Source organism: Dasypus novemcinctus, chromosome 11, assembly GCF_030445035.2.
Source record: "Dasypus novemcinctus isolate mDasNov1 chromosome 11, mDasNov1.1.hap2, whole genome shotgun sequence".
NCBI classification, from domain to species: Eukaryota; Metazoa; Chordata; class Mammalia; order Cingulata; family Dasypodidae; genus Dasypus; species Dasypus novemcinctus.
Window position 1 is genome coordinate 106,123,770 of NC_080683.1, and position 23,946 is coordinate 106,147,715.

At 36.1% G+C, this 23,946-nt stretch overlaps 1 protein-coding gene across 1 annotated transcript; it reads right to left on the bottom strand.

The window, feature by feature from the left end:
• Positions 1-907: 907 nt before the first annotated feature.
• On the bottom strand, positions 908-23,864 carry LOC131280454 (protein LEG1 homolog). The gene is made up of 6 exons (XM_058307402.2): positions 20,101-23,864; positions 16,520-16,606; positions 15,609-15,793; positions 14,478-14,578; positions 6,300-6,538; positions 908-1,195 (listed from the first exon to the last, which is right to left on the bottom strand). Exons 1-6 carry the CDS (start codon positions 20,399-20,401, stop codon positions 1,086-1,088), a joined length of 1,023 nt encoding a protein of 340 aa, XP_058163385.1. The 5' UTR covers positions 20,402-23,864; the 3' UTR covers positions 908-1,085.
• Between the last annotated feature and the right edge of the window lie 82 nt (positions 23,865-23,946).

Consider the following 23,946-nt stretch of genomic DNA (forward strand, 5'->3'; position numbering starts at 1 on the left):
TCTTTTTTTTCTCTTTAAGACCCTTGTCTGGAAATGCTAAAATGGGACATGATTTGGGTTGCAGCCTGAATCTGTGCTCCCTGAATTGCAATTCTATGACCCCAAATAAATGCCTTTGTTGCCTTGTAGCTTAGTTTCTTAATTTTCAGTAGAAAAACTGAAAACAAATAAAAATACAATATATAAAAATTTGTGGAATGCACCTATCACAGTGCTTCGTACTACTAACATCTCTGGAAAGAAGGTTATCTAGAGGACAAGCAGGACACGTTCTGTCTTCGTAAAGGAGAACAACTTTGCTCTCTGTGACTCTGAAGCACTCTACAAGAGTATTGACTGCATTGTATTAATCACTAGGGCACCCAGACAAAAAAAAAATTGATAAATTTGGTAATGAATTCATTCTAAATTAGTTTAATTTTATGCATTTTAGAAATCCAAAATTACTGTCCACATTATCTTTTTTTTTTATCCCCCCACTTGTGGCTTTTTTTTTTTTTGCATGCTGTCTGTATAAAATTTTCCCTCTCCCCTTGTGGTTTGCTTGCTTTCTGTGTCCATACGTTGCAGGTGCTCTTCTGTGTTTTTGTTTGTCTCTCTTTTTTGTTGCGTCACCTTGCTGAGTTGGCTCTCTGCAGCACTTGTGGGCTGGGCAGTGCTCTGCGGCATCTGCAGGCTGGGTAGCACTCCACAGTGTGTGGGTGAGCCTGCCTTCCCAAGGCCCCAGGACACAAACCCATGGCCTCCCATATAGTAGATGGGAGCCCAACTGCTTGAGCTACAGCTGCTTCTCTCCACATTATCTTTTAATATCTTCTACATTTTCGCTATGAACCATAAAAATTTATTCTGCCAAATTTAAGAACTTATATTAAATAAGATAAAACCAAAAGCCCAGTTAGGTTTTATGATTCTTTATTAATTTATCAGCAATTGCTAACATTCACTGGAACATATTGGATCATTAACATTTTATTTATTGTCGATTATTTGTTCAATAATTATTAGGTAAATTAGGACTAATTTTGGTAAGTACTGTTCCTCAAGATATTATCATTTTGGGTTTTTATGTTATTGTAACTCCCTCATAGCTTTGAATTAAAATATTGTTGGACTAATTCCAAAATCTCTAAAAAAGATTTCCTTGAACCTGGAAACATCATTAAAGTTTTCCATGCAGTCAAAGACATTCCTCCTAGAAAAGATGTAAAAGTTATTAAAAAGTGACTGGTCAAAATTTATTCTCAGCACCCATAAGTTTATAATATTAAAAACAAAATTCAATTTAATTAGTATAAAAATAAAATGATAATACTCTTTAGTCAATGTTTAGGAATTTAAAATTAAGGTTTTTTTTAACTTTCATACTCAAGCTAATAAGAAATCTATACAAAATATGAGTGACTAAAGAGAAATATGAATGACTAAAGAGAAATGAAAATTTCAAAAAAATGAAATATTTTTCACACATCAGACAAGCACCAATTTAAATGTCTGCTAAGAATCATTGTAGATAGCTACATAGGATGAAAAACCTTAATGAAAAAAAATATTTTTTGGTAGGAACACAACAATATACTTTTTGAACTGTCATTTGGTAACTCCTGATCCATTAATCCATTTCTAAAACTTTATGAATGTTTTTACAAATTAAGCAAAGAAAAAATATACCTTGAAAGTCATTCTTGTACTGTTTGCAAAAGCTTGAAACTGGAATGTGCAAATATGTATTTAAAGAGAGGGCTATATATCAATATTGCTGGTTGCTATTAATATTGTAACTGATAATAAATTAACAAATATGTTTTAGCCTACTAAATTACATTTTAGACATTTATTAGTCCTCTGATATATTGCAATATAGCTTTTTATAAAAAGTGAAATATTTTAATAAAACATGCCTGCACTTTTAACGTTTCTGTACCAATAAAATATACCACTAAAAGATTTGGAAAATGCACAACATTTCTTAGGTAATCTAAAACCTAAAGCATTTTAAAATCTCTAGAATTTGTATTTTAGCAAAAGTTTGAGGTTCTTTTTTAAAATATATATATATATTTAAAAGATACATAGATCACACAAAATGTTACATTAAAAAATATAGGAGGTTCCCATATGCCCTACTCCTCACACCCCCTACTTTTCCCCATCAACAACTTCTTTCATTAGTGTGGTACATTCATTGAAATTGATGAATACATTTCAGAGCATTGCTACACAGCATGGATTATAGTTTATGTTGTAGTTCACACTCTCCCCCAGTCCATTCAGTGGGTTATGGCAGGATATACAATGCCCTGCATCTATCCCTGCAATATCATTCAGGACAACTCCAAGTCCCCAAAATGCCCCTATATCAGCCCTCCTTTTCCCTCTGATATGAATTAAGCAAATCACGCCATCTCAGAGAGCTAGAGCCTGGAAGATAGGCTTACAGGAAATAGAGGGGTGGAGAGGAAGGTTGTGAGCCAATGCCCACATGGGTGAAATCTATGATAAGGTGGAAATAAGTAGGTGTGCAGTGAAGGGATGTGATGTGGCTATAGGGATACTACTCGGCTGGGCTGTGCAGGCAATATCGCTTTAAAGTATGTTAGCCTTTTTAAATACCCAGAAGCAAATATCTGTAACTGTTGACTCACTGAAGTTGGAACCTAGATGTTTTGTTTTCTTTAATGCTGATGCTATATTTTATAAACTGTATAATCTTTAACTTGCAACTTAACAGTAAGGAAACAACTTATAACTGGCCCCTCTTTGTATCTCCTTAACTTATTTTGAAACCCTGAAATCTGATACTCCTGTACTTAGCCCTCAGTGTTTATTAATGAAATAACATGAGTCAGCCCAAAACTGGCCAAGCCCTTTCTAATCAGGGTTAGCCTGCCTATCCTGTGCCCATAGCCTAAGCCTTAAAATTCAAGTGAAATAATCATGTACTCAATTTGCATACACTAAAAAATTAGATTAGCTCTAATCCCCTCACCTCACACCACCCACTCATCAAATTCAAACTATCAATTTCTAATCATGCAACATATGAATCAACTGATGCCCCTCCACCATCTTCCCTATTATCCCACTATTATCTTCCTCTCAGTCTCCCAACCCTACCTCCCTTTGTTTAATCCCGAAAAAACCCTAATTATTTCCAACACAGGAAGACAGGTTTATGGCCAATAGTCCTTCTGATCTCCTTGCCTTTGTGCTTGGCAATAAACTCTTTCACTTCTCAAAATTCTGATGTCATTTAATTGAATCTCTAGTGTGCACCAGGCAAGGACTCACTTTTGAGCTGCAACAGTATCTCCCAATAATATTGTTAGTTTAAAAAAACGTACTGCAGCACAATGGGAAGCATACATTCCTATTTTTATAAAGAAAGGTTTTATTAGTTAATTAGTTCATGTGTTTATAATCACTGAAATGTGCATAAATGTACTTTGTATGAATAAACAACCAAAATTCCATTAAAAATATTGGTAAAGGAATCAAGGTAAGGTGGAAAAAGTGGAGGGGATAACTTATTTTTTTAAAATAATTTTCTGTATAGTTTCAAGTTTAAAATAGATATATATTAAATATATTTTTAAGATAAGTAAAAAAAATACAACCATAAGAAATAAAGTATTATGAAGAAATTGATTAAAAGTAATTTGTGATTGTTTGGAATGATTTGAAGAAGAAACGACCTGTTAGGTTATACTCTTTAATGTGCAAGAAAGAACAGTTCTCTAGGATAACAGCCTTGGTTCTAATCCTACTTCTTTTGTTTCTCTGTTGTTGGAAAAGGAAGGAGGTTTGTGGTTATTTTCTTTTTTTTTTTTTTTTTTAAAGATTTATTTATTTATTTTATTTCCCCCCCTCCCCTGGTTGTCTGTTCTTGGTGTCTATTTGCTGCGTCTTGTTTCTTTGTCCGCTTCTGTTGTCGTCAGCGGCACGGGAAATGTGGGCGGCGCCATTCCTCGGCAGGCTGCTCTTTTCACGCTGGGCGGCTTTCCTCACGGGCGCACTCCTTGCGCGTGGGGCTCCCCCACGTGGGGGACACCCCTGCGTGGCACGGCACTCCTTGCGCGCATCAGCACTGCGCATGGCCAGCTCCACACGGGTCAAGGAGGCCCGGGGCTTGAACCGCGGACCTTCCATGTGGTAGACGGACGCCCTAACCACTGGGCCAAAGTCCGTTTTCCGGTTTGTGGTTATTTTCCATTGCTTTCTCTCAAAGAGTATAGCTATTTCTATAAACATCCCTGGATCTTTGCCCTCATCCCTCATTCCTCTCCATGGAGGTAAAGCCAACTACCTGACTGATGGGTGACAATTTGTTGGAACTAATACCAGATTTCCCAAGAGCCCAGAATAATTGTTTCTTGTCCTCATGTTCACTGCTAAACCAGTATCAGCAATCAAAGCAAGCGGCTTTCTGCAGCATACTAATTGTCCCTGTGTATTTTCCCAGTCCTGATAGGTAGGTTAAAAAAATATTTCTTAAACTGGCAATAATGGAAGTGCAATAATAGAGAATCGAATTGATTCTAACTTGATGTTTCAAAAAAGTGTTAATTGTACTTTGAGGCTTAAATATCATGTTCAGTTTCTTGAATAATGCAAAATCGTAGTATTTCTGATGTTAAAAATTGCTGAATGTTATGTTTAAAAGATTTGGTCAGTATATTAATGTAACTATACACCAAATGCAGCCATCTTAAAAAATATATTTATTGTTTCCTGTTTAGTATTTTACCTATAGCTGCACTTAATTTAAAATATCTATGTAGGCTGTGTCACTGTGTCTGAAATCTCAGCAACAATAGGCATGTGGAGCGACAAGATGGTGCTAGGTAATTACGCAGTTAGTTTTATTACATTCCATCCCCCACCCCTGTTTTTATCATGGGAGCAGCTTAAGTCTCCACATCAAATGGAATGCTAAATTTTAGAAAATGTGGACCCAATACAATTTAACACCTTGTATTTCCAAGTCTCAAATTAAATTAATCAAACTCTCATTCAATTCAAGGATGTAAGTGCTTATTTATATTATCTAGGGTTAAAGTGTAACTGTTACATGTGACAATGTAGATGTCTGACAGATCATCAAATTTTATTCTCCTTCTTTCAGTAATATCAGACAAGAATTAACTTTCCCAGATTCGTGCATTCCCCTCAACCTCCACTCTTACCCCTGCTGCCCTCACCTAGGGGATCCTAGGTTTTAGCAAATAGTATGTGAGCTAAAGGGATTTTTGTCACTTCTGTTCCTAGGGATTTAAAAAGAAGTGGTGCTTTTTTTAAGCTAATTCCTTATATTTGATAGAATACAGACAATAGAGAGACCCAGAGATTATTGGAGCCACAGATGGAAAGATCCTGGGTCCCTGAATCGCCATGGAAGATATTCTCCTGATATTTGGGTAAATATCCTGAATTGCTAAGTGACTAAGAAAGAGAATCCTATTGAACTGTGCCATTTAAAATATGGGCATTTATTTGTTAAAGCATCTAGTGCTATCCTGAGCAATGCTGAAATTGTTTTTTAAAAATTTACTATGCAGTGTATTCATTTTAAATTGATGCATTTCATATTTTTCAATTTGAATTTTGCTTTAGGGGATATATACAAACACACATCTATATAAACATATATGTACCTTTCAATAGGACATGCATAAACAATATGCTAATTTTAAAATTTGCCATTTTCTTTGGTGTTCTCCACTGTTAGAGCACCCAGAATTTGGGAAGTTTTGGAGAAGAATGCCTTCTTTGTAACCAGACTTCTTGGGGTCAGATGGTTGAGGGTTTTTTTCTTTCTTTCTTTTTTTTTTTTTTAATGTTTGTTACTCATAGACATAGATGAGGAGATTTTATGTAAGACAACTGGTTTCTTGTTTTTATTAGTCATGGCTGATCTCATTGTTATGATTATGGTTTCATTTAAAAGAGGAGGTGTTAAAAAAAAACTTACTGAAGGAAAGGAAAGAGCAACTTACCATTTCTTCCTTGTCAAACTAAAATAATATCTATTGCATTGGTAAGGATCCTATACATGAGGAAATGCCAAAGGTTTGAGAACCCGTAGTATGTGCCCATTACATGAAATATATCATAAGTCCACAAGGATTTTTGTAAAATTTTGAAACAGATACATTAGGAATCCACATTTCCTTCTTTAGGGATTCTGTTGTAATAACCTATGTTTCTATTCTAATTCAAATGCTATTTCTTCACCTATCAAATCAAAATGATATAAAAATAGAAATTACAAAATAATGTAGAGCCACTGAGTGTCTTACCTGTAATATTATGGACTTCGTAGACAAAATTCACACCAAACAGAACTATGTTCTGAAAGGCAGTAAAGTTACTGATGAAGGGTGCCCTATCCCCAGGAACAAGCATTCTTGGTGGCAGGCCCTTCTGGAAGTTACGGACTCTAATCAAAGTTGTAGGAAAGAGTGATGCAGCTAAATAATCCACACAAGTAGCCCAGCTTCTTTGGAAATCTGCTTCTTCTTTAGAATAATATTTAAATCTAATTCAGAAATAGGAAAAGGATTGTAATTACAGTTAGTCTACTGAAACTTTTACCATGTCAGTTTCAAAAAAGATGATTTGCTCAACAAACTATATTTTTCCCGTTTTAGAATACAGAAGTTAGACGATATTGATGAATAGCCCCTACAGTTTTTTTTTGAAATGTGAAGAGAGGGTCTTAGAAGTTTAAACTTGTGAAGGAGCATACCTTAAATTTTAATTTTATTAGGATTTTCTCCATTTAATAAAGCATGCTAAATTTGCATACCAGCTAAACCTATGTCTAAGTCACATTTATTTTTTGAAATGTAAAGGTAAGAAGCAAATGTGCTAAGACAGAATTTCTTCAGACTTGCTCATCTCTCAAGGAATAGCTGATTTCCCATGTCGGGTAAAGACTAAAAATGAAAGATCTTACAATGAGATCCTTTTAATGTTTTTTTTTTTCCCCATATAATTGGGGAGGAAAATATTCACATGTAAATTTTAAGTCTGTAGATAAGAGTTTTACAGTTATACAGTCTGTACCTGTCACACCCAGCGGTCTAAGCATGATGAACGACTTTCAGTTTTGTAAACAAGCTTATTAACTTAACTTTGAAACTTTTACCCTAATAAGCTTCCAACTCCTTCAAAACTTATCTTGCCACAATATTCCTGAAGCTTGTCTGTCTGTCTTGAGCATTTAGTATCAAGCTAAACAATACAGGCATGGAGGCTGGATGCAGGAGACATGGAAAGAAATTTACAATGCAACCTCTGGTTCACATCTAGTGAAAGAAATACATATGCAAATATGTGATTCATAGGAAATTATGGGAACACAAAGAAGAAAGGAATAGTTATGCCTTTGATGACAGAAGAATTTGGCTAACATTTTATGCTTCTTCTCTAATCAGGATAGCTGACTCTGAAACTTAAGAAAGAGAAAATGTGAATTCATAAGGTATTTTGTAAGGGTCCTAATAATAGCACAATTAAACATTAAGTGGATTATAGGGGAGCACATGGCAGAGGTGAAAAGAGTTGAAGAGACCAGGGGCACAAGAGTAAAGTGAATCTCAGAATGCGAACTTAGTTAGAAAGAGGGTATTTGCAGATATAATTAGTTAAAATGAGGTCATACTGATCACAGCAGACCCTAAATCCAACGTCTCTGTCCTTTATCAGGAGATTGAGATTTGTAGATTCCAAGAAGGAAGATGGTCACGTGAAGACGGCAGATTGGAGTGGTGAAGCTACAAGCAAAGGAAGAATAAGATGGGTATTAAGTACATTACTGAAGTCCTGTATAAATAGAATGAATACAGAAAGAGAAAAAACCATGGAAGCAAGAAACCAGAAAGAGATGGGAGAGAACAGCAGGCATTGCCGTGTGCCGTGTCACGTGGCAGGGGGCCAAGGATCAATAGCAGCCAGTCTTGAGAGGAAAGCATCACCTTGATCATACCTTGATTTGGACATTTTCCTGGACTCTAACCTTGAGCAAATAAATTCCTATGCTTTAAGCCAAACCATTTTGTGGTATTTGCTTTGAAGCAGCTCAGGAAACTAAAACATTGGGTCATATTGTAATTGTATACTTAACTTTCTGAGGAACCACCAAACTGGTTTCCAAGATGACTGCACTATTTTGCATTCCCACCAACAATGGGTAAGTGCTCCAGTTTCTCTGCATCCTCACCATGCTTGTTATTTTCTGGTTTTTGTTTATTTGTTTGTTTTTTAGTAACAGCCATTCTAAGTGGGTGTTAAATGGTATCTCATTTTGGTTCTGACTTGCATGTCCCTGAAGATATTGAGCATCTTTTCATGTGTTTATTGGCCATTTGTATATCTTCTTTGGAGAAATATCTATTCAAGTCCTTTGCCAATTTTTTGTTTGTTTGTTTCAGCCTTCACTTGATCTGAAAAATGTAACAGGCTCTTCAGTAGATGTGCATTTCAGTAGATGTGCACCATGATACAGAGCAATGCCCAGAACAAGACATAGGTGAAGAGGCCTCCGAGACCACCTGTAAAAAAGAGTTCTTCATGATTTAAAGTATTTTTCCACCTTCTTCCCACTTTGAGAAGTAGGAGCAGGGACAGCTGGATAGAGGAAAGCAGGGAGAAGATGAAGCCGTAGAGACGCATGAGGCCAAGAAGGTCGACTGTGGCCTCGGACAGTGCTGACACTGAGGTCCAGCAATAATCCAGGACAGCCCCGTTACCTTGCTCAGCTGCCTGGGCTCCCGCTTGGCCACCATGGTGGACACTGCGCCTGCAGAGGCTTAGCCTCTGCCATCTCGTGGAGAGGAACGTGGAGCTGGAACACGGCCTCAGATACGAGTCAGTTGGCGTTTTCTCAGACAGACAGGCCTAGAGATGCCCTGGCACAATCTTGTGCTAGAGGCTACCCTTTGCCCATTTCTTAATTGGCTAATTTGTCTCTTTATTGTTGACTTGTAGGAATTCTTCATATATTCTGTATATTGAACCCTTACTAGACATATAGTTAACAATTATTTTCTCCTATTCTGTAGGTTGTTGGGGTTTTTTGGGATGTTTTTTGTTTTTGTTGTTGTGGTTGTTGTTGTTGTTTGAGGTACTGGGGGCCAGGGATTGAACCCAGGATATGGTATGTGTGGGATGTAGGTGCTCAACCACTGAGCTACATCTACTCCCTTGCTTTCTTAAAAATGTCCTTTGTCACACACAAGTTTTAAATTTTGATGGAGTCCATTTTATCTATTTTTTTCTTCTGCTTTTCATGTTTTTGGTGTCACATCCGAGAAATCACTGCCAAATTCAAGGTTATGAAGGTTCTCCAAATGTTTTCTTTTAAGAGCTTCACTGTTTTAGTTAGCTCTTATGTTTAAGTCCTTGGTCCATTTAGAGTTAAGTTTTTGTGTATGATACGAGGTAGCCATCCAATTTCATTCTTTCGCATTGGAGATCAGCACCATTTGTTGAAGAGACCATTCTTTCTCCCAATTAATGTATTTGGCCCCCTTGTCAAAATCAGTTGGCCATACATGTATAGGTTGACTTCTGAACTCTGAATTCTATTCCATTCATCTGTATTGTCTATTTTTATGCCAGTACTGCACTGTTTTCTGTTTTGATTATTGTGGTTCTGTAACAAATCAATTTTTTAAAAAACATTTATTTATTTATTTATCTCCCCTTCCCCCCTCCCCCACCCCGGTTGTCTGTTCTCTGTGTCTATTTGCTGTGTCTTCTTGTAACAAATCAATTTTTAAAACAAATCAATTTTATTGATACATATATAAAAAGCATACAATTCATCCAGAGTGTGTAATCAATGGTATTTGATATAATCACAAAGTTGTATGTTCAATGCAGTCATTATTAGAGCATTTTCATTATTTTAATAATAATAATTATAAACAAAAAAACACAAAAAATTCCTTACCTTTCAATCTCTCTCTGTTTCCCCTGCTTTACGTAGCTGAAATTTCTGGCTATTCCTGCACAGTTATTTATTTGTTTATTAAGCAGTTTTATTGAGATATATTCACATACCATATGATCTATCTAAAGTGTATAATCAATGGCTTTTAGTAAAATCACAATGTTGTACATTTATCATCTCAAAAATTTTAGAGCAATTTCATTACTCCAAAAAGAAAGTCTCTACACCAGTAAGCATTCCTTCCCCATCCCTCCATAACCACTAATCTAATTTCATCTTTATAAATTAATTTATATTCTCATTTTATATAAATGGAAGTATACAATATGTAGTATTCTGTGTCTGGTCTCCCTCACTTAGTATAATATAATTCTTTTTTTGTGTGATATTAATATTTTGTAGTATTAATCTACATTTGTTCAGCTTCAAAGAAAAATGGTCTTATATATGCAATTTTACCCATATTCATATTTCCATTAATATATATATATTCCATATACTATATTTAGTTCGTAATAGCCCAGTCATACAGTATTTGTCCTTTTGTGTCTGGCTTGCTTCACTCAACATCAGGTCCTCCAGGTTCATCCATATTGCCATATGTTTCACAACTTCATTTCTTTTTACTGCTACATAATATTCCATCGTGTGTTTATACCACAGTTTATTTATCCATTCCTCTGTTGATGGACACCTGGAGGTTTTCAGAACTTAGGGATGGTAATACAAATGTCTATCCTATGTCGGTTGCTTTGTATATAGAAGCAGATAAATTGTTTTGTAAGTTTCACAGGTCTACAGCCAGAGGGGACTTTGCCCCAAGACAAACTGTATTTCTGTAACTGATTCACTGTGATGTGAGTTTCTACTTAGCATTGTTATTGATTTAAGTTTTTTTGAATGATGAATGTCTTTTTGGAATTTAGAGGGGAGTGTAGCAGTTTGATATTATTTATGAATTCCAAATTAAGAAAGATTATGTTTGTAAACTGGTCTATTCCCCTGGGTTTGATACCCTTTGATTGTATTAAATTCAACTGAGATGTCCTTGATTAAATTATGTTAAGATCTGGGCTTTGATTCAACCAAGTCAGTAGGGCATACTCAAGATTGAGTCCCCACCCCCTTGGTGGTCTGATAGAAACAGACACTCACTTAAGAGGACACTCCAAAGAAGAATCAGGAAGAAAGATAGCTCCTTAGACATAGCAAAGGAAAGAACTTCGATTCTGTGTCCCCAGAGAGATGAGCCTTTCACCTGATAGTTTGCAGCCTACAACTGAGAAGGCCTGGAAAAAAAATAAGCCCTATGTCAGCCTGTAGCTGAGAGAGAGGAAGACTGAACCCATGCAGAGATCAGCAACCATCTTGCTTCAATATGTGGCAACTGACTTTTGTGAGAAACCAACCTTGAGATGGATTCTTTAGAGCCTTGTAAGTCTAAGCTTTTATCCCAAAAAACAGCCTTTTTAAAAGCCAACAGATTTCTGGTGCTTTGCATCAGCAGTCCTTTGGCTGACTAGTAGAGTTGTCCTATCATACTATTGTCTAGCTTCTTACCCTTTAATTTACCCTTTCTAATAATCTTCATTTCTACACTCTTTTCTAAGTCTCTCACCCCTTTTTTTTTTCCTTTTGAGGCAGCAGCACTCTATTTGGTGTCTCTCGCAATTCTGGTCTTTTGGTAACATATTTGTGTTAGTCAGCTGAAGGGGTGCTGATGCAAATACCAGAAATTGGTTGGTTTTTATAAGGGGTATTTATTTGGGGTAGAAGCTTACAGTTACCAGGCCAAAAAGCTTAAGTTACTTCCTTTGCAGCCTGCCAACGTCTGCAAGGATTCAGGCTTCCTGGATTCCTGTGGGTTCAGCTCCTCTGTTTTTTCCACAAAATGAGCTATAGACTATTAGGCTCTCTAGACTTTGCCTCTCTCACAAGGTCAGCTGTAGACTATCAGGCAAATGGCTCTGTCTTTCTCCCTGGGACTCCAGCTTCAGCATCAAACTCCACCATCAAAACTCCACCATCAAAACTCCACCATCAGGGGAAACGGACTTTGGCCCAGTGTTTAGGGTTTCCATCTACCATATGGGAGGTCCGCGGTTCAAATCCCGGGCCTCCTTGACCCGTGTGGAGCTGGCCATGCGCAGTGCTGATGCGTGCAAGGAGTGCCGTGCCACACAAGGGTGTCCCCCGCGTGGGGGAGCCCCACGCGCAAGGAGTGCGCCCGTGAGGAGAGCCGCCCAGCGTGGAAAGAAAGAGCAGCCTGCCCAGGAATGGCGCCGCCCACACTTCCCGTGCCGCTGACAACAACAGAAGCGGACAAAGAAACAAAAGCAGACAAAGAAACAAGATGCAGCAAATAGACACCAAGAACAGACAACCAGGGGAGGGGGCGGGGCAATTAAATAAATAAATAAATCTTTTAAAAAAAAAAACAAAAAAAAAAAACCTCCACCATCAAAACTCCACCATTAAAAGTTCAACTCTGTCCTTTGCCATGCCTTTTATCAATGCCCTAATGACATGGCCCAATCAAGGCCCTAATCATAACTCAATCACGCCCAGGTACAGACCAGACCACAAACATAAACCAATATCTATTTTTTGGAATTCATAACTGTATCAATCTGCTACAATATTCTATCAGTTTTTGTTTGTCTGTGAAGACATTGAACTCCCCTTCATTTTTGCAGGACAGTTTTGCTGGATGAAGGATTCTTGGCTGGCAGTTTTTCTCTTTCAGTACCTTGAATACATCATACCACTTTCTTCTCTCCTCCATGGTTTCTGATGAGAGGTTGGCATTTAATCTTATCGAGGTTCCTTTGTATGTGATGCTTTGCTTCTCTCTTGCTGCTTTCAGACTCTTCTCTTTATCTCTGATATTTATCATTCTGAATAGCAGTGTCTCAGGGTAGGTGTATTTGGATTTATTCTGTTTTGGGTATGTTGTCCTTGAATATTGATATTAATGTCTTTCTTAACAGTTGGGAAGATTTCAGTCATTATTTCCTCAAATATCCTTTCTCCCCTTTTCCATTCTCTTTTACTTCTGGGACATCTATAATGCATATGTTTTTGTGTTTTGCATTGTCATTCGACTCCCTGAGACTATGTTCCATTTTTTAAATTTGCTTCTCTTTCTGTTCTCCTGTATTTTCCAGTTCAGATGTTCTGTATTCAAAATCACTAATTCTGTTCTCAAACAATTCTATTCTGCTCTTGTGTGCCTCTCATGTATTTTTAATCTCATCCATCATGTCTTTCATTCCTGTAAGGTCTGTTACTTTTCTTTGCAGACTTTCAAATTGTTCTTTATGCTCACTTAGTGTCTTCTTACTATCCTTTATCTCTTCAGTCATATTTTCTTTCAATTCTTTAAATTTATTTAGGATCTTTGTGTAGTTATCCTTGATTAGTTGTCTTAAATCCTGTGTCTCTTCAGAATATTTTGTTTGCTCCCTTGGCTGGGCCATGTCTTCCTGTTTCCTAGTATGGCTTGTAATTTTTTTAATATGTCAGTGAATTTATTCTGATGGCCAATATTTCTCTCTTTCCTATTGTTTTCATTTTTTTCACAGTTCTTCTTTAATATTTGGCTCAATTTATCCTAATTCTTTAAAACTGACCAGTTTAAATTGTCAAAATCATGCCAGGGACTCACTAATGGGGTGAAGATTTTTCCCCAGAAGTCTGTCTCTAGCATCCAAAAATAAAAACTCTAAACAGAATCAGGAAAAAGAAAAAAAACTAGACCTTGGAGCAATAGTAAAGAATAGCAAATGTCAAGCAATGTGGATCACCTAAATCTTTGATTTATGCATCATAATGAGGATGGGGTCAGAGGGAAAGACAACAGTTGGGGACTAACCTGAAGGCCTCAAACCTGCATGCTTGAATTTACACATATGTTCTCAAAAATAATAATCCCTTGTTTCTTTGTTCTCTCCCAAATCTCATTCTAGGTGGCTTGATACCACCCCCTATTTAATGTCTATACAGTTTCCTAGTTATTTCCTGCTTCCAGATACGTCACCATTTGCTATCAGGTGGGGAAAGTTTGGATATTCGTCTGGTCTATTTGAAAACTAAGATGCCTCTTGGGTATATTCTCTCCAGTAAATGTTGGCCAAACTATATTTCTGTGATCACAATGATTCAACGATACAGAAGATACACTTTGCATTATGTCTTTCAGGCTCACAGAAACCAGTTTGAATTAAAATAGATTTCCTATTTTTTTCCTGGTCCTCTAATGTTATGGTCTTATGCTGGCTTTTATTTTGTTTTCTTTCTCACATGAGCCCATTTTCTTCATATTTTTTACTTGACACACCATAGATTCTTTTTTTACTTTTTCAGGTAAAATATCTTCTTATCAATTTTCTCTTCATCATAATGTTTTCCTGTGGATGACATCTTGGTAAATAGCTAAGTTAGAAGACACATCAAAAAAGATACAGGACTATAAGTTGGTTACCTTGATAAGCAGAAATAACTTTGGATCCAATTTTACCTGTCATCAAATCTGTTTTTAGCCACACCTATAGATGAAACATGTGCAGTCCACAGGCCTTTCAGTAAGTCATCAAAGCTAGCAGAAGATGATTTTAAAAGCTAACAAATGAAGAAAATATAATATATATTATTATTTCTAACACTTAATGTTTGTCAAGCCTTGGTGCTTAATACCCCCTAAAGTCTTTAATTAATAGTTATGCTAATTAATAATAACACTAAATCCATCTAAAAGAAATGGATCATGTTTTTAAAAATGTCTGAACTGGAAAGTGGATGTGGTTCAAGTGGTTGAGTGCCTGCCTCCTGAAATGCTTCCTGAAAAAAAACAAAAACAAACAACAAGAAAAACAAATGAAAAAACCAACTCAGGGGAGCCTATGTGGCTCAGTGGTTCAGCACTGGCTTACCACATGTGAGATCGTGGGTTCAACCCTCAGCCCTGGTACCTCAAATAAAGAAAGAAAGGAAGGAAGAAAGAAATATGTTCTGATCCTTGTACCAGCCAGCATCTGAACTTCCTAAAAAATACTGAGTCAGAAATAGAGCAGAGGGGTGAATTTAATCTTATCATCTATAACATAATAAACAAAGAGTGACTTGATTAAGGCTATGTCTTCTTTTGCCTGTGACATTTTACTTTGGTCATCAAATATTTGGTTTCAAATGTCAAATGATTCTCTCATTGAACACATGTGCTTATTTGTCAAAATAAGTTGAAATAAGTTAATAAAATTTGCTGACAACAAAACACAAAATTTGCTAAAACCATAATCATGTTTCTACATAGATTAAGCCTCTAGTTAATTACAATGAACTAGAAAACTTTTTTCACCATTAAACCATAATATCTCTATGCTCACACATTTGCAAATAATTTATTTAGCATGAGAAAAATGGATAGGCCAGCCTCAATACTGTATTGAGAACAAAGGTATTAGTGAAACATGGCATCACACAGCAGCATATTAATAGTAACTGTGCTATCATAATCATTGACATTTTTTTATTAGAAACTATATTTCTTAGAAACATATTGTTCAATATGTAAAAAAAAACCTATCTAAAAATTTTATTCAAAAATGATCTGACTGCCCCTAAGATTTTTAATTAACACGCTCACACAAACCTGATAAAATGCATTCCACTTCTGCATTGTTTCCAAGAAGGATGAACGACAGGTAGAAACATTATAACAAAAATTATTCTGATCCTTGAATGGTAGCAAAAGTGTGACGTTGTCTGATGAGATCCCCATTATGCCAGAATCAACTGCACCAAGGAAGGGTATTGCAGACAAATAATAATTAATGTCTGTATGAACAAAAAGAGTTACTGTTACTATTTTAAGTGTCAAAGAGTTTGGTTTTAAACAGCAAATATATTCTAAAAGAAGCCCCTACAGATTCAGGAACATATGGGAAAGCTTAAGCAATAGCTGGAAGTGCAGCTAAAATTTTATCAGAATTTCCCCAAAGATCATGCACAATTTGAATATGCTCCTGTTAAAAATCCCTACTGTCAGGAACTAAAAATGAACTAAAGTGGTAGATAAAATAGTGTTAAAAATAAAATGATTTCATTAAGAACTTAAAAAATAGTAAGTAGCTACAAAACAAGAATAAGCACACAGAAATTAATAAATGATCTAAAAAATGGTATACTTTTATCACCTCTTAGGAAATTTTATTCAAAGTGGAAAAAAATACATGTAAATTTACACGCGTATAAATTTAATAAATTACAATTTTGCTAACCAGTTTGCTCCTTTGGTATAACAGTTAACTTTACATTAAGTTTAAAGCATGTTTGGAATTACGGTTACTGCCAACTGATTTTTGCATAATTGGATTGACTGAATTTTTAAAAACATCTACCTAAAAACCTGTTTCAGAAGATTTAAAAGTTTGGGGTTAAAGAGATTCTTTTTATAAAAGCAGTAGTGCTGATCTTTGTTTTTGTTTCATGGATTGAGATTCCTGACTGAATCAATTTTTTGTGGCGAGGTCGTGAATTTGATGCTTGTTCCACTCCACTCACCAGCCCACCAACTGTCCACAGAGACGCAGAGATGATCCCCGGATTGGTACCCACAGTCTGTGCTTTGGCTGGGATCAGCCAGTCTACCTGGAAGAGAAAAAAATGCAGATTTTGTTTTACTAAGCCCATTTCTAACCTGCACACCACTAATATTTAACTGGATACATTAGGTTTGAAGAAATGTGCAAAGTGATTATCCTCTGAAAGAATTATGTCATTCTTCCCATCCCTGTCTTCCCTTCACTTCTGAATTTCTTCTTCCCATTTCTTATCCAAATACATTTCCTTTCTTTAACATCACTACAACAATCTCCTTTTTCTCCTAGGTCTTCATTTTCCCCTCTTTGTAACTCTTGTCTCTTCTACTCTCGAATGCCTCTACTCTTTACTTTGAAATTTAGGGAGACAATATCCATGTATATTAAAGGAGATCTGGGGTCAAGTTTGCCTGAAATAAATCATTTCCTTTTCCATTGTTTATTCATCGCTCTTCAAGCCTGGAAAAATAACTTCTGTTAACCTTAGTTTTCTCATCGGCATATTTGGGATAGTAATACAATTACCCCATAGATATGTGGAGAGTGTTAAATGAAGATAAGCAAGCACAGAGCTCAGTGCAGTGAGCATATGCTCTATTAAGTATTAGCCACTTTCCTGTTATATTTTCCCTTTTCTTTTCATCATCCTCCAACTCCTATTTTTCAAAACTTTCCATGTTCAAAAATTTTTTTTATCAGTTTTTCCTTCTGTGTATATTCCTTACTTACCCCTTCAGCTCTTTCTGGGTTTTATGCCCAACTGTCTACCCTTGTTTCCTTTACATTTCCACACCTGGCTTATTCTCTCTACCCTTACTAACCTTTCTCCTCCAGCTCCCTACTAAGCAATGATTTTACCTCTCCTTGCTTGCCCATCAATCTTCTCCTCTCCTGCCAAGTTCTTACCTATTGGGAGCATCCCTTTGTTTTCTCCCAACTACTCTTCTTAAGCAACACTAGCCTTCTCTTCTTTCTCATTCTCCTCACCTGCATTCTCTAAGTCCTTTCCTCTCACCAATTCTGTCTCTTTCTTGTGCACCTATTATGTTTCTCTTTTCTCATTCTAGTTCCTTACTTGTCTCTTTTGAGCTGCTTACATTCAAGTGGGCAAGAGTACCATTTGAATAGTTCTATTAATACCCATAAATTTCTCAAAATGATTAATCTTCAGACTGATAAAATGGAGTAAAATTCTAGGCTGTGAAACATTCTCATGTTTTGTCTACTTTGGGATAGTTTTGAACCCTGCTTCTAAGACTCTTATTTGAAATCCATTCACTCTCTGAAGAAATTCACAATGTAGTAAAGAACTTGAGCCTTGCCCAAAGGCAGCTCTAGCCTTTGTCCCCAGGGTCCTGGGAGGTAACAACTAAACTCTTGGACTTGCCTGAGTGATTGGAGTCTCCTTATCATTCATGGTTAGTCCTCCCAGACGGCACCTGAAATTCATGCTAACAAGGTGACTCATGGTGCGTCCCTGGAACCATATGTTATATTAACCTGTCAATCAATGCCTAGCTATGATGCTCCAATAAAACTCAGACGCCAATCTCTTGTGAACATCCTGGGTTGGCAACGCTCTGTGAGTATTGTTACACATTGATAATGAGAGGATCATGCACCATGAGAACAAAGAAGCTTTCCATTTGAAGCTCTCCTAGACACTACTCTGTCAGTCTCTTCCTTTGAATTCTGATTTATGTCCTTTCCCTGTAATAAAGATATCCATGGATTTAATATCTTTCAGTGGGTCTGTGAGTCTTTTTCTTGAATTATTGAACATAAGGATGATTTTGGAAACCACCAAACTTGCAGGTGGTATCAGAAATTAGGGTGGGGTCTGCTGTGGACTTTTCACTCTAACTTTGTAATTAAACTCTAACTCCTTGCAGTAGAGGTCAGAAGACTTGGGTAGATTTGGCTTACATTCAACTGGACTGACTGTGCCCAAAACCTCATAGTTTGATTAACTCCAGGTATCTACTCATTCATATTAACCTCAAGTATTTCCTTATGCTGCCAACTTTCATGTCTTCGGCCTGACCCACCACAGTCCTCTGGTTCCATTTCTGTCAAATCCCTACTTTATTTGTGATTCCAAGTCACCTACAACTGAATGTGCCTGAGACCAGATCCATGGTGTGGACAGCCAAGCAAAGCATTTTATAAAGTTCCTTATCTCTGTCAGAAGACCATCTTCAGTCCTTTTTCCTTCCTTTATAGCCAATCTGTGCCAGCATTTTGTCACTTAGTTTCTTCAGAGAACTTTTGTCTTCCCTTGACCACTCTTTATTCCATGCTTTAACTGGAACCTGGGTTGGTTATATAGCATCTGACCTGGTCACAATGTTTCTATGTTCTTCAAGTCCATCCAGCTCATCATTCTTCATAACACTTTCTTTCTTCAAGATACAAAGTAATTCTATACCTTTTACTGATTCAAACCCAAATTCCTGGTCTACTTACCCCATATTCCAGTTACGCTTTATCCCAAGTACATGGTATGGATCTCCTGCTCTGGTTTTGGTTGGACTGTACTTCTCTTTTCTCTTTTCCTCTCTTTCCTTGGTAACATGCGCACACACACACACCTTCCACAGTACTTCCAAGTCCAAACTTCCCATCTCTGTTTTTAAAATTCTTATTCTATTTATTCCTATATCACAGACCTTGCAGAGTGTCCCTACTGAGGTTTTCCATGACACTCACTTTCTCATTCATTCCTGTCACCTCTTAATATGCTTTTGCTACACAGAACAAAGATACCTTTAGATTTATGATGTTTTTGTCCCAAACAAATTTTCAGTCTAATTCCTAAGTGTTGACACTATTCTCAAGGGGAGGACAACCTTTGCAGACAATGATTTTACTACACAGATCTCTCCTTTGTCCCCTCAATCTCTGTGCTTATCAAAACACAGGCTTTTAGATATAGTAAACAAATACTATACAGCCTTATATATGTATATTGCCTCATGTATTTTATTCTTGGATGTACTCACAGTGCTTAGAACTGAGCTTGGCTCCTAATAGGAGCTCAACTAATAGCTGCTGAATGTTGAATGTTGACAACCAAGGGTTTTGCCTCAGTGGATTCCTATTGTCTAGTACTAAGTTGCCCAGTAAAATACGCACTTACCACTTGTGGCCAAATTAATTTAAATTAATACAATTGAAATAAAATTAAAAATTCAGTTCCTCATCCACAGTAGCCCCATTTCAAATACTCAATAGCTACTTGTGGCTAGTGCTACCATACTGGAAAAGGCACATGTGTGCTATTTCACCAAACTAGAATGTTCTATTGAACAGAGCTGGGTACAAAATCTTGCACACAGGGTACATTCTATAAAAGCTTGATACAGAAGAATGAGGAGAATAAACAGGAGTCATGGGAGAAGGAAGAAATGGAGAAATGGAGGGAGATGAGATAATAAATTTTCAAAAATACGGTATAATATATATACATATATAAGACATGGAGTACTTATTAGCTTCCAATTATATCAGAAATTTAGTACAATGAAAAAGAGTCACTCTTACCTGTAATATATTGCCATCCAAATTGCAAAGGCAATCCCCATATAATATTTTGTTCATTCTCCGGGGCAAATCTTGCAAAATACCTGGCTGTCTCATTTATTAGTATTTTATACATTCCCATTCTCTCAGAATAACGCCAGGGATCAATAACATACTTTCCATTCTCTACCCTGTAGTCACTGAGCTGCCCAGGACACTCTTCCCACAGAGGAGGGTACAGATCTGAAAGTGTGGATGCTTCTGCTGAGGAAGCAGAAAGACAACCAAGGATTACACAGGCCCAGGAAGGAAGGGAGGCCATGGTGCTGTCAGTGGGGATGAGATTATGGCAGGGCTTTTATTGGGATTTGTAATATGAAGTCATGGTATTTTTTTTTTACATCCTAGCCAATCGCTGTTTCACATTCCTTTTCCTAGTAATGAAAGGGTAGGGATGGTGGGATTGCTTTACCAAGATTTATTAGGTATCTATTTTGCAATTTATGGGAGAGTCGATCTGGGACATGATTCAAATGACCCTTGAGATAATTTTTTTTTTCAATGTGAGTGGGTGAAATTTACCTATTTTTAGACTTAAGGGCTTCTGTACAGATTGGTATAGAGATGATACATATCTTTGCTTCAGTAGGTTCAAACATTGATATCCTGAATTTTTTCAAGGTAAACAAGTTTCAAGACAGACTAGCCTTTAAAAAATATCGTTTTGATAAATTATGTTTATATTAAAAAACAAGTAAGAAAAACCAGTAAGTTCAACAAACCAGGTCTTGAAGCATGACCATTGTTTGCTCAAAGGGAGAGGACAAAATAAGAAATAATATTAAGGACAAAAGCCAATGCAAATGCCTACAGATCTGTCCTACATGGCAAACCAGGTTGACTCTGTGAGCCCCTGATGGAAGTTCAAGGAAAACTTTGAACGCAGATGGTTGAAAACGACCGTCACCATCATGTCTATCTGAGGAGACTTGTAAATCACATAGTACCCACAACAATTTGTTGAGTACATAAGGGGATGAAAGCAACTGCGACATTCAGAACATAGCTTGCTGTAAACACACAATGAGACATTTAAGCATGAGCTGTACTCGGTTAGACATGCTTATAATTAACCAGGAAAACAGATTCATGAGTTATGATTCATTGTTAATTCTGTATCAAGGCTAGAAACAGAGGAATATATAAGGGGAGATAATCTATTAAAGGGAACTTCTTCTTTGAGCATACAATTGCCGTGTGCTTTCTTCATGCATCTGAGTCTTGCAGGATAAAAGTCTTCCCACTTCTGAGCCCCCACAGTCCTAAGGAAATAAGATATGTTAGGGAGAGGAGGGAAGAGATCTGAAAACTAAGCCGAGCTTAAGCAGGAAGTTTCAAAGCCTTGGGAAGAGAACACCACAACATAGCTACCAGGAAGGGGAAGAGGGATATTCTGGAAAGAAAGCTGGAGGGAGGCATTCAACTTGCATACACTGCGTTTGCAACAATACCAGGAGACAGTGAAACACACACATGGTCTGCAGGAGTTAAAGAGCAGCAAGGGAGCTGCCTAAGGGACATTTTCTGTGATGTCCACTGAAATTTATTTTCCAGGACAACAGCAGCAGAACAAATAGTGTGCTCACTACCAGAGAACGGAGAACTGCTGAGTCTTGACACCCTTCCAGTATTAACTTTTAAAATGTTTGCTCTAGAGCTAAGCTGTTTACAGCTAAATGTTTAAAGAGAATAAAACGATCTTCTCCTCTTACAAGCACAATGACATAAGACCCCACGCTACACAAAACAAAGTATTATGAAGTATCTTGAACTGAGGAGAATCTGATAAAAGGTACTTGCTGTGTGGATAAAGGGCTATACAAATCCACCAGACTGTTGTCCAGGTGGTTGGAAGTACTTAGATAAACCGGTTTTGAGAGAAATATTTTATTGTCAAATTTTAAGTTTATATGAATAACTATTTTTAAGATCTTTAAAAATGATTAAATTCATGTGTTAACAATTCTGCATGTGTTTCTTAATGCTGTCTATCTGCAATTTTGAGGATATGTGTATTTATATGATACTGAATTTTGTTTCAATAAGTTTATAAGCAAAGTCATTTTCCTTTATTTCTAAAATCCCTACTTTCTCTACGGAAATCCTTCAGAAAGCAATTAAAAAAAAGACCCACCTCAGATGTAAGGACAAAATCAGGTTAAAAGTGAAAGGTTGGAAAAAGTATCCATGCAAATAGTAACCAAAGACAGAGCCGGAGTAGATCAGATAATAACAATAGTATAGTATATGAACAATAATTATTTAGTGCAACTAGCAAATTGTTCCCATGATCAGTATTCTGTAGGTTTCTTCATACAAAATAAACACTTGCTTTTAATTGAAGAGGACTGGAGAAGAGATAATTTTTGGATACTTCATTTTTCTTTAACCCTTTCTTATGCACACTCAATAGTTGAAATAATCCATCTGGATCAATAATGATTTAGCATGACTACTGTTAAAAAGATTTTGGGTTTTTCTGCCTCATAACATTATGAGTTCGCATATTGTTATCTGCTGTAACTCATTCCAATAGAAATTTGATTATCCGGAATTTATGGCCTAAATGGAAGTTAAATATCTAAACCAATAATTTATTTCATTCTTAGAGATTATTATGTCCAAAAGTTAGAACTGTGATATAAAATTAGAGTAAATTAGAATTATGTTATAATTAATTCTATTATATTAGCGTTATTATTTACATTTATAAATGTTTGTTGTTATACTATCTATTTCTTATAATTGATTATATTAAATCTAACCTGGACTTTCATTCTCTTTTAAAATTTTAAATTTCTTTCAAACTATTTTTCTATTTATTTTACAATTTTACAATAAAGGTTTTTTTAACAGTTGAAAATAAAGCCATTGATTATACACTTTAAACTACCCCAGAAAAAAGATATACATTGTGTACACTGTATGGGTAATTTAAAGTTGTTTCTCTTGGATTTCCCAGGTGTACAACCATCATTTATGAAAAATGATAATAATAGACTCTTCATTTCTTATCTTATATTTATAATTTTTATCTTGTACAGTGCTCATTATCCATGTGGTGCAGCAGTGCTCCAAAATGTATTCACCAAATGTAATGAATGTCCCATGATGATGAAAGAGGTTGATGTACAGTGCACATTATCCATGTGGTGCAGCAGTGCTCCAAAATGCATTCACCAAATGTAATGAATGTCCCATGATGATGAAAGAGGTTGATGTGGGAGGAGTGGGGTGAGGGGGATGGGGGTATATGGGGACCTCATTTTTTTTAATGTACATTTAAAAACAAAATAAAGAGAGAAAAAAAAGGTGAAGGAGAAATAACAATTTTCTTAGGTGACCAAAACTGGGGTTATCTGTTAATAATAGACCTACCTTGCAAGAAATTTTGAAGGATTTTTTTTCAGAGAAAGTAAATGATCTAAGGCATAATGTCAGATATACAAAAAGAAGAAAAAGTGATAAGGGACCATAAATGAAAGTAAAATAAAATACATTTTTTCAATGTAAGCTATAATCCATGATGTATAACAATGTTCCAAAATGTATTCATCAAATGCAATGAATATACCACACTAATGAAAGAAATCATTGATGTGATGAATATGAAGGGTGTGGGAAGTGGGGCATAGGGGAACCTCCTATTTTTTTTAAAGTAACATTTTGAGTGATCTATGTATATTTTAAAAATAAAATATATATATATATAAAGAAGATACAGGTAAAATGTCTGGATTTTAAATTAATATAGAGAAATCAATATCTTGCCTATCAAATATTATTAATCTATTAAAAGACATAAAG

Excerpts from the sequence above, each read along its gene's own strand:
- LOC131280454 (XM_058307402.2), bottom strand. The coding sequence starts at position 20,401 with ATGGCCTCCCTTCCTTCCTGGGCCTGTGTAATCCTTGGTTGTCTTTCT. Across the intron at positions 15,794-16,519 it reads TGTGGACAGTTGGTGGGCTG|ACATTAATTATTATTTGTCT; the intron begins GTGAGTGGAGTG and ends TTGTTCATACAG. Across the intron at positions 1,196-6,299 it reads CGAAGTCCATAATATTACAG|GAGGAATGTCTTTGACTGCA; the intron begins GTAAGACACTCA and ends CATCTTTTCTAG.